Consider the following 11,991-nt stretch of genomic DNA (forward strand, 5'->3'; position numbering starts at 1 on the left):
TTAAATTTGTAGTATGTTCAGAAGTAGTAGTGATAGTTATAATATTACATGTATTTTGTCTCTATCTCCCTCAGTCTCTGTACAGTGGGCTGGTCTCTTCTCAGAGAACAGTGAAGAGTCTGCCTGTTCTTCCACGAGAAAACAGACAGACAGACTCACAAACAGGTACTGACTGTCTGACTGCTTGACTGACTGATACATTGACTGACTGACTGACACACTGACACACTCCTTCTCTTTCAGTGTCTCTGCAGAGCTACACCCCCTACTGGTTTCCCATGGACACTGCAAGCAAGGTGAGGCAATTGCTGATACTGCAGACAGTGCAGTCTCATACATACATAATACAGCAGAATACACATAGTACAGTGTAATATTACTGTAGTATAGTGGCTCATGGTACAGTGTAGTACATGCAGTAGAACAGTATGGTGGTGCCATGCATTAAAGTTTAGTATTGTACAGTACAGTCCATGTATGGTGCAGTACAGTGTAGTACAGTGTTATACAGTATAGTGAAATAAAATATATTGTTGGATAATACAGTAGTGTGCTGTGTTGTAGTAAAGTACAGCAGAGTGTAGTACTTGTAGAGTAGTTTAGTATAGAACATTAAAGTATGGCACTGGTATAGGGTAATATACTACGTTATACACATTACTGTATAGGGCAGTGACACTTGGAGGTGACAATACCATCACCGAACAGCTGGTGGCAGCAAAGACAGTCAAAGCAATGCTCTCCTTGTGGAATCAATTGAATAGGCAGGGGACCTGGTGCTAAAGCTCTGCTCTCTCTCGCTCTCTCTCGCTCTCTCTCAAATTCAAATTCAAATTCAAGGTGCTTTATTGGCATGACCAAAAATAAGTATTGCCAAAGCAATAGTGACATAACAAACAGTTTTGAAACATATACATATACATTTCCATACATAAATACACATATGTATGTTAAACAATTAACCGATTAATTTAAATTAATACAATTAAACAATAATTCAGAGAAACATAAAATTAATATTGTAGCATAGGTATCATTGCCTGTGTCCAGGGGTGTCCCCTGTGTGAGTGGACTGATTGTCCACTGTATCCCTCAGCCTGTGGCAGGCAGCTGTATACTGGACTGCCAGTAATATACAGGCTGGTCTCCTCTCCTAGAAGAACTGGCACTTTCTCGGAGTCTGGCAGTTCTGGAAATCTCTTATAGAGATCTGCTATTTTGGGGAAAAATTTTGCTTGTAAATGTTCATATTTTCACATTGTACAATAAAGTGCAGCTCTGTCTCAACTTCTCTGTGTTGGCAGTGGAGGCACAGCCTGTCCTCTCTGGGCAGTAAGGTCTGCCTGTGTCGGCCCGTCTTGACGGCCAGGCTGTGGCCATCTCACTGAGCCTGTATTTGGTCAGGATCCTTTTGTGTTTGTCGTTCGTTATTAATTTAAGGTATTCTGCCAATGTGTAGTTTCTTTTTAGGGCCTGATAGCACTGCAGTTTACTTTGTTCTTGTGTGTGTGTTTCCCAATGGGTGATGTAGTTTTCTTTGTGCTGTGTGATCATTTGGCTGACTCTGATAGTGTGTGTTTGTGTGTTATGCCTGGGTTCCACTGGCTTAGGCGTCCGTGCCATGCCGTGCCGGACGTGTCCCAGAGCTTTTTTTGTAAAACCAGGCCGTTGTGAAGTCGGTCCCTCTTATGGGAGGAGCAGCGACTGTGGGTTTGGATTGTGTTTCGTTTTAAAATCAGAGACAGAGAACAACACTACGAGCGACACAGCCTGACGTATGGAGGGTGATCAGTGCCAAAATTAAGATGAACGTGATTATGAACATGAAGATGATGATGAACATGGAAATGAACATTAACATGATTATGAACATGATTATGAGCACTGGATAGGACAATAAGCGCACTGGCTACCGCCCACTAGCTCTGATTGACACATTGAAAAAAAAAAAAGAAATACAAGAGACGCTACGAAATGTAGAAGCGCACTGAGAAATGCAAATAGCAAACAGACAAACGGGAAATAAATATATACATGTTGAAACTAATGAATGTATAAATACATGTTGAAATAAACAAACAAATAAATAGATGAATAAATAAAGAGATATATACCTAAAAAAACATAATCCATACATCATAATTCGGACCCAAAAAATACCATTGATGGTGATGAAGATGAAGATGCAGACTGTCCGCTTTTACAATGTTGCCATAGAAAGTGGTAGGAAGTCAGACGCAGAGCGACGTCGGACAGACGTGTTTCAATGGAAGTTAAAACTGAATAGTTTCTATATTGTATTTTGTTTGATTTTATTCTGGAAAATGTACAGAGACACATCTAATCGCTCACACGGTATCTATAGATAAAGGGAGGTGTTAAATTAAGTGCTACAATGTACTCTATTGCATTAATTTGAGGCTTTATACAATGTATTGTGGAGCTATAGAACACATACAGATAGGGAGGCTATATTCATAACGTAACGACTCGGGGTTGTAACGTTTCTCAAAGGCAAGGTGTATAGATCCAAGTGTAGGCTCTTTAGTAGCAAAGCAGAAAGGCAAACAATCCAAGAGAGGAAATCCAGAAGGGAAACCAGGAACAGTTCAGGGTCGCTCGATCAGGCAAACAGGTTAAACTGGGAGATCCAAAAGAGGTGGTCAAGGACAGGAAAACAGGAGTCGATACACGGTCGGTAAACAAGGAAGAATGCTCAGAAATGTTTCAGGAGAGAAGGCAAGACGATTATACTATGGAACAAAGGGGTTTATATACTCTGTTTAGGGAGAAAGGGATGACTGGTTAAAGGGTGAAAGACCAATGGGGAGAGGGGAAAGACAGAACAAGTGCACGTGAATAGAAGGAATGTAATGTGACTGATTGATCCGGGAACTGAGAGAAAGAAGCACAGGGATTAATACTCGGGAGAGAGAGACCTCTGGTGGTGAGCTGAAGGAATAGCAGGTGAGACCGTGACAGGGGTGTCTGGGGACTCGGAACCCCGTTCTCCCGCGTCACAATGCAGATTCAGATTTAGCGAGGCGCTATATATATATTTAATTTCATGGAGTTACACGGTTATCCAAACTGACATTTAAAATAAATACACAGAGAAAATAAATACACCATTAAACATGGACATTTAGGCCTATCTATGTATTTATTAATCTATTTATTTGTTTGTTTATTTCAACACTTATTTACACATTCATTCGTTTCAACATGTATATATTTATTTCCCGTTTGTCTCTTTGCTATTTGCATTTCTCAGTGCGCTTCTACATTTGATAGCGTCTCTTGTATTTCTTTTTTTTTTCCAATGTGACAAAACATTGAACTCTGTCAATCAGAGCTAGTGGGCGGTAGCCAGTGCGCTTATTGTCCTATCCAGTGCTCATAATCATCTTCATAATCATCTTCATGTTGATCTTCATCTTCATAATCATCTTCATGTTCATAATCATGTTCATAATCATCTTCATGTTGATCTTCATGTTCATAATCATGTTAATAATCATCTTCATGTTCATCTTCATAATCATCTTCATGTTCATCTTCATAATCATCTTCATGTTCATAATCATGTTCATAATCATCTTCATGTTCATCTTCATGTTCATAATCACGTTCATCTTAATTTTGGCACTGATCACCCTCCATACTGAGGTGGAGAGGACTTCTGTGTCTATTTTATTCTTTCTGCTTTACATGGTTGTAAACAGCCTAATAAATACACATTTCTGTTAAGAGATATTAGGAAGAGCTAAACGTGTATAGACAACATTATATTCAGGCAAGCATTACGTTACTGTAAGAAAACGTTTCGATGTGCAACAATAATACTAAATCGCTAATATGTTTTGTTACTACTATCGTCATCAGTTGTGCTAGTATATATGCATTTTAAACAGCACAGCGTGACTCCCTTAACTTATTACTCTTTCTGCAGATTTGTAACTGCAAACAATACTTTTTGCCGAATTATTTATAATTTACTGACATCCTTAACCAGGGTAAATTACAGTTGAAACTAAATACACACGTTTCACGATTAATCATCCAGATACAATATACAATGGACTTATGGACGCATTTATTAAACCAGTCCTTAATGTTTTAGAGGGAAATCCAGATCTGCTGTATTTATTTATTCATTAATTTCACTTGTAAATGGACACACGTTAACTGAATCGTGTTCGCCTTCATATTGATTGTCTCTACGGATTGTCCTGCACACCATTCACACAACACAGCCTGAAACACCGTCCAGTTATTCATAAAATATTAATAACATCGGCTGCTACGATCTGATTATTATCCTTCAGTTTATTTTAGTCAGGACACTGCACCGGTCCTGTGAAATCCACGTTTTTAATGCACTCGAATATTAACTGTAAGCAGTCATTGTTTCTGTACGTGGATTTTACTCCATGGCCTAATTCTGCCCTGCATGCATTGTTCTGTGTTTTCCTTTGCACCTGTAGAATATTTTTGCAGAACTCTGCATGTGTGGGTGAGTACACCTCACTGCCATAGAGAGCAATGGGCTGGATTACAGATTCAAATATTTTTAGCCAGATTTGTACAGGTATTTTTATGCTAATTTGTCTCTTTTTGGCATAGAAGGCCCAGCGTGCTTTCTCTCTCAGTGTCTTCACCACCATGTTGAAGCTTCCTGTTGAGCTGAGTGTGAGGCCTAGGTAGGTGTAGTGGGTGCAGTGTTCGATGGTGCTGTTTCCTAAAGTGAAGTGGTACCTACTTCCCTGAGGCCTGGCCTTTTTCTGGAATATCATAATATTTGTCTTCTTCATGTTTACTGCCAGGGCCCAGGTCTGAAAGTACTGCTCTAGCAGGGCCAGGTTCTGCTGCAGCCCCTGCTCCATGGGCGACAGCAGGACCAGGTCATCAGTGTAGAGCAGGAACTTGACTTCTGTGTCATGTAGGGTCATGCCAGGGGCTGCAGATGGCTCCAGCATTGTGGCCAATTCGTTGATGTAAATATTAAATAGCGTTGGGCTCAGACTGCAGCCCTGCCTCACTCCACGCCCCTGAGTGAAGAACTCTTTCCTTTTATTGCCAATTTTAACTCCGCACTCGTTTCCTGTATACATTGATTTGATGATGTCATATGCTTTACCCCCTATGCCACTTTGGAGAAGTTTGTAAAATAAACCTTCGTGCCAGATAGAATCAAATGCTTTTTTTAAATGTATGAAACAAGCAAATATTTTATTTTTATTTTGGTTGATGTGTTTGTCTGTTAGGGTGTGTAGGGTGTAAATATGATCGGTTGTGCAGTGTTTTGATAGGAAGCCATTCTGACTTTTACTCAGGACACTGTGCTCGGTAAGGAAGGCCAGTATCCGGGCGTTAATGATACTGTAGAACACCTTCCCCAGGTTACTGCTTACACAGATGCCCCGGTAGTTATTAGGGTCCAGTTTGTCTCCACTCTTATGAATCAGGGTGATCAGTCCTTTATTCCAGATGTCAGGGAAATGGCCCACACTGAGTACCAGGTTGAACAGCCGTAACAGGGCCTGCTGCAGCTCAGGGCTGCTGTGTTTCAGAATCTCATTGGAGATGCCATCAGGCCCGCAGGCTTTCCTGGGCGGCAGGGCGCGCAGCTTGTCCTGCAATTCCTGCTCAGTAATTGGGGAGTCCAGGGGATTCTGGGTGTCTTTAAATGCCAATTCCATTATTTTTAGTTCCACACTGATATCATTCTGAGCTGATTTCTCAGTGTGGTGAATGTTTTCATAAAGGTTTTCAAAGTGGTCTTTCCAAATATCTCCATTTTGGAGGGCCAATCCTTCAGGTTATATCCTTCATAATTTTTTTTCCAGTTTTCACAGAATCTGTCTGTGTTAATGGACTCTTCGATTATTGTCAGTTACTTTCGGGTGTGTTGTTCTTTTTTGATCTAAGTGTTTTTCTGTAATGTTTAAGTGTTTCACAGTAACTGAGGTGTACATCTGGGTTATCTGGTTGTCTGTGCTTTTGGTTTGATAATTTGATAAAAAGTTCCTTCCTTATTGTATTGCACTCCTTATCAAACCAATTCTCCTCTTTGTGTTTTGTTGGGATGTTCTTTTTAATTTTCAATTTTTACTGTAAAGCTTATTTATAGCCAGATTTACTCCTTTTTTACTATGTTGATTGGGGTGACCAGAAAGGTGTGTGTTAGTGATTAGATGTCCTGATTGCCAATTGCTTTCTGGTATTCTTGTGAACTGTCTGGATCCCATTAGGGGTGGGTATTGGCAAGTACCTTGCGATACAATATATATCACGATACACATGATCTGATTCATCACAATATCACACCCAAATACTTGCTGAAGTGCTAAATAAAAACTCAAATAATATTAGGCTATATACTTCAAAGGACAATCTTTATCTAATCCCCATTAGCAACCCCTAATAAAAAAAACAACCACTCAATTTGAAATTACTAAATTACTATTTTCTAAATTTAATATTAAGGATTGACCTTCAGGACAGTTTAACCAGTCAACACAAAGACTTTAGCAGTGTACAATTCTGAAAAATAAATTATTAGAGAAACCTTAAGCAACTTAATAATAATAATAATGCTGACGGTGATTTCTCCAGTAAGACCGTGGGGGGCTGACGGTGTTTTCGTATTATGTTTTCATACGTCAGCATAATATAATCGCGCAGAAATTACGTTATGGGAAATAATCAGAATTGGATCAAAAGACCTGGGGCTATTACTAAGAGACCCGGGGCTTAAGATGCCGATGGTCTGTAACCATCGTTTTCCACAACGCTATATGGGCGCATGTCTTTGGAAATGAAATATACTACAGACTTTTTCTTTGCACGCTCTGATCCCGGAGGGAATTTTGCGGTGTGCATTATGTCTAATCGTTGTTGCATAGGCTCAACACATTTCGTTGCCTCTGTTTGCTATACCTCAGGATGGTGTCTTTATAAATGTGCACGCAGATTGGTCGTGTTTCCAGAATATTTGATTCTAATATAACACATTTTGCAAATGGTATGGCTCGTGACGAAATCATGGCTGTCTGTTTTTTTGAGGAATCCAAAATACGCCCATACATTCGATTTAAATGTTGCAGGTGCTGGTCGAATTATCTCTGCCATAATGGTGTTTGTGACGTTGGCTGATTTCTAGAAATGAGTGTTCCTGGGTAAGGGGGACCAGAACTCCAAGCGGCTCCCCTGCTTACTGCCATCTATAGGATTGTGCTTAATACTACATTCGTGTTACTTCAACTGCAAACCTTATTTCTCGCATATTACTGGCATAAAAAAAAATAAACATCAATTCTAGAGATCAGAGTATCGATACAATATTGTGAAAAAAAAATATTGCGATTCTACATTAAATCGTTATATCGGCACAGCACTAATTACAATATTATACATATATATAATCAACACAGAACTGTCTCTATACTGAAAAGCTGTTCAGATTTGAAACGTGACAGTTAGATGTTTGAATTTGAAACTGGCAGGCCTCTAAAAAGTATCAATTTATAAAAGATACAATGAGCAGCTCAGCAGCACAACCCCCTGCCCCTCCCCAGGAGCTGTGCAATCCAGTACCCAGAGGACCTGAAGAATGCTCAGGCCAGGAAGAGTCACAAACAACAAATACTGAAGGACAACCCAGAGACTCTCAGAGCCAACTTCTCTCAGACTGGAGACCAGCTAGTCACCTGCAACCTGGTGTTCTACACCGAGCACACTGATGCCTGGCACGCTGCCATCTGTCAACTGTACAGGCACATTAAAAAGAGAGGCATCAGTAAGGAAGGCAGGTGTCAATCAGTGAGGAGGATGACCCAGACACCTCAATGCTGACAATCAATCTGTACCATACTGGAACAGTCTTAATACAGGGCAGCGAGGGCAGCCTGGGCACCTTCTAAAATCAGTTCCACTCACTAAAAACGCTGGCAGACAGAGATAAACAGAAGGAGAGATGTGTCCACACAGCCCACAAGAGCACAGACATAGCCACACAGGATGGGGGTCCAGCCCCACACTGCCCTGCCAACGGAGGGGAGAGCACTGCCCCAGAGGACAGTGAGGAATCCACATGCAGCCCAGTACAGGACACTCCTCAGACTCCTGACACAGTGTCCCAGCTGAGGGAGAACATGTCCTTGCTGGAGGTGGAGCTTATGGAGCTAAAAGAGCTGGTGCTGGCCAAGCTCACAACCCCGCAGAGCAGCTGAGTCAACAGAGTCAAACATGAGCACAAGGTCACAGTGAAGGAACTGAGGGAGGAGGTGAGGGAGCTGCAGCAGGACAGGGAGGCCATGAGGAGGGAGCTGACAGCCCTGGGAGAGGAGCTGCAACACAGAGACAAGACAGTGAAGAGCCTGAGGGAGCAGCTACACAAACTCACTGCCCACAACAACCAGCCCTCAGAAAACCCAGCAGTGCACACTGTGCAGAGCCCTCCCACCCTAATGACACCCAGACATACTGACTCTCACACAACACACCATTCACACACTGCACCCAACACACACCCTGAGCTCGAGACACACAGTGCACCCAACACACACACACACACCCTGACCCGGATACACACAGTGCACCCAGCACGCACACACACCCTGACCTGGACACACACAGTGCACCCAACACACACACACCCCGACCCGGACACACACACTGTACCAAACATACACCCTGACCTCGACGCGACTCACAAACCCTCTGCACTCCAAACACAGGCTGAAGCAAACATGGATGAGACCCCCTCATGCAGAAAGGCTACCAGGAAGAAGAACACTGAAGTAGCCTTGCTGATAGACTCCAATGGGAAACTCATAAATGAGAAACGACTCTTGCCTGATGGCAAGATCTCCAAGGTCTGGTGCTCGACCACAGAGAGGGTCATGCAGCAGCTGTCCAAGGAGAGCCTCGGCTCCCCCAGCCATTATATTATCCACACGGGCACAAATGACCTGAGGACCCAGCAGGACAAGGTGGCCAGCTCCATTTGAAGAGTGGCGGAAAGGGGCACCCAGACCTTCCCCCACGCCAAAATCATCATCTCCACCCTGCTGCCCAGGAAGGACTTCCACCCCCACACCATCCACATGATCAATGCTGAGATCTCCCGGGGATGTGCTCTGATGTCAAACGTACACCTGGCACACCACCCCACCCTCGGGGCCCACAGCTTATTTGACCATGTCCATCTCCACAAGCAGGCAGTGAGTGTCTTCACAAAGACCCTCAAGGACGTTGCCCTGGGCCGAAACCCAGCCAGCCCCCCACACGGCCACAGCAAGTTCTCTAGCATCCACATCACCAAGCACAGCCCCGAGCCAATCAGGAGAGCTGCCCCTGTGAGCCCCCGCCCTCCACCTGCACACCACCTTCCCCAGCCCCGGACACCGCAGACCCAGCCTGGACACGCCCAACCACAGGACAGCAGACCCAGAGTGGAGCCCATCCAGAACATCCACAGAGCAGCCCAGCAGCACAGCCATAACAAAGAAACCACTGCCAGGAGTTGGCTAGTTATTACCCCATCTGAAAATCACCCCTGGTGTATGTATGTAGTTATATATTGATATATATGGACATATTTTCAAATATGACAAAAATTGTGTAGATATATGGATGCTTATATATGTATACATGTATGAGGGTATATATGTAGATATGTATGCGTATATGCATATGTATATATGTGTGGGTGAGTGCGTTTTTTATTTCTAGTTTATAGTATTATTATTACTATTACTATTATTATTATTATTATTATTATTATTATTATTATTATTATTATTATTATTATTATTATTAATCTATTTATTTATTTTACTTTTCTCCTCACACAATAACTTTCCAGATGTGTCTCTTTCTAAAGGAGTATATAAATTGCTTAGAGTAATGCAGATCAAAGAAATGCAATCCCTATCTATCACCATGTGGAACATCCAGGGCCTGGGCTCCTCGTTGTTCGGGCTGAAGAGCACAGCCCCGGAGTTCAGAGAGAAAGTGAGAGACAAGGATGTCATCATCCTGCAAGAGACATGGTGTCGGGCAGACGTGTCTACTCACTGCCCCTCATGCTACAGAGAGGTCATAGTGCCCATAGTGTCATAGTGTAGAATCGCGATTTTTTTTCCACAATATTGTATCGATACTCTGATCTCTAGAATTGATGTTTATTTATTTTTTTATGCCGGTAATATGCGAGAAATAAGGTTTGCAGTTGAAGTAACACGAATGTAGTATTAAGCACAATCCTATAGATGGCAGTAAGCAGGGGAGCCGCTTGGAGTTCTGGTCCCCCTTACCCAGGAACACTCATTTCTAGAAATCAGCCAACGTCACAAACACCATTATGGCAGAGATAATTCGACCAGCACCTGCAACATTTAAATCGAATGTATGGGCGTATTTTGGATTCCTCAAAAAAACAGACAGCCATGATTTCGACACGAGCCATACCATTTGCAAAGTGTGTCATATCAGAATCAAATATTCTGGAAACACGACCAATCTGCGTGCACATTTATAAAGACACCATCCTGAGGTATGGCAAACAGAGGCAACGAAACGTGTTGAGCCTATGCAACAATGATTAGACACAATGCACACCGCAAAATTCCCTCCGGGATCAGAGCGTGCAAAGAAAAAGTCTGTAGTATATTTCATTTCCAAAGACATGCGCCCATATAGCGTTGTGGAAAACGATGGTTACAGACCATCGGCATCTTAAGCCCCGCGTCTCTTAGTAATAGCCCCAGGTCTTTTGATCCAATTCTGATTATTTCCCATAACGTAATTTCTGCGCGATTATATTATGCTGACGTATGAAAACATAATACGAAAACACCGTCAGCCCCCCACGGTCTTACCGGAGAAATCACCGTCAGCATTATTATTATTATTATTATTATTATTATTATTATTATTATTATTATTGCTTAAGGTTTCTCTAATAATGTATTTTTCAGAATTGTACACTGCTGAAGTCTTTGCGTTGACTGGTTAAACTGTCCTGAAGGTCAATCCTTAATATTAAATTTTGAAAATAGTAATTTAGTAATTTCAAATTGAGTGGTTGTTTTTTTTAATTAGGGGTTGCTAATGGGGATTAGATAAAGATTGTCCTTTGAAGTATATAGCCTAATATTATTTGAGGTTTTATTTAGCACTTCAGCAAGTATCGTGATTTGGTTGTGATATCATGATGAATCGTGATGCATTGAATCGTATATTGTGATATATATCGCATCGCAAGGTACTTGCCAATACCCACCCCTAATTGTAATTAAATAAATGTATAAGGTGAGAGGCTTACTATATTTGTCTAAATTAATTAACTTATTTTTTGTATTCTTTATTTTCCTTTTAATATCTTCTCTTTTCCTTTCTTTCTTCCTTTTTCTTTCTTTCTCTCTTTTTTCTGGTGTTCTTTCTTTTCAGTTTTCTTTCTGGTTTCTATCCTCTTCTTTGCAGTTAAATTCTTCAGTTTGATTCTGCTGTATCCAAAGTTTATTTTTAATAAAATTAGTGTCTTCTTTACTTTTATTTATTATGAAAGGATTTCAGTGTGTTTAATTTAATCTGTTTATGTTTAATTTTTATTTCCAACTGATTTTCTCATTCCAAAGGAGCATATTAATAAATTACTTTAGGAGCTCATTTTAAACGTGACCTCTCTTTCTCTCTCTCCCCCTTTCTTCTGCAGGTTCGGAGACGCATGACTCCCGAGGAGCAGGAAGAGAGGCTGAGGAGGAACCAGGAGAGAACAGCCAATCAGAAGAGAGTGTGTGCCCCAGCCCCAGTCAATCACATCCAGGGTCAAAGGGCCTCTCCCCCTAGAGAGCAGGTCAGTGTGCATGTATCTGTGTGGGTGTATGTATGTGTCTGTGTTTGTATGTAACCGCCTCTCCCTTCCTCTCTCCTCTCTCTCTCCCTTTCCCTCTCTTTCTCCCTCTTCCTCTCCCTCTATCTCAT

General features: G+C 41.7%; 1 protein-coding gene across 5 annotated transcripts in view; it reads left to right on the forward strand.

Annotated features, from left to right (window-relative positions):
* The window catches only part of plekha4 (pleckstrin homology domain containing A4), a 32,772-nt gene that overhangs the window by 17,640 nt on the left and 3,141 nt on the right, over positions 1 to 11,991 (forward strand). For all 5 annotated transcript variants that reach the window (XM_066708754.1, XM_066708750.1, XM_066708751.1 and 2 more), the window contains 3 exons: positions 75 to 165; positions 244 to 296; positions 11,723 to 11,863. In XM_066708754.1, the coding sequence (XP_066564851.1) occupies positions 75 to 165; positions 244 to 296; positions 11,723 to 11,863 (285 nt within the window). The remainder of the gene's footprint in view (positions 1 to 74; positions 166 to 243; positions 297 to 11,722; positions 11,864 to 11,991) is intronic.

This window comes from Amia ocellicauda, chromosome 7, assembly GCF_036373705.1.
Source record: "Amia ocellicauda isolate fAmiCal2 chromosome 7, fAmiCal2.hap1, whole genome shotgun sequence".
In the NCBI taxonomy this organism is placed as follows: domain Eukaryota; kingdom Metazoa; phylum Chordata; class Actinopteri; order Amiiformes; family Amiidae; genus Amia; species Amia ocellicauda.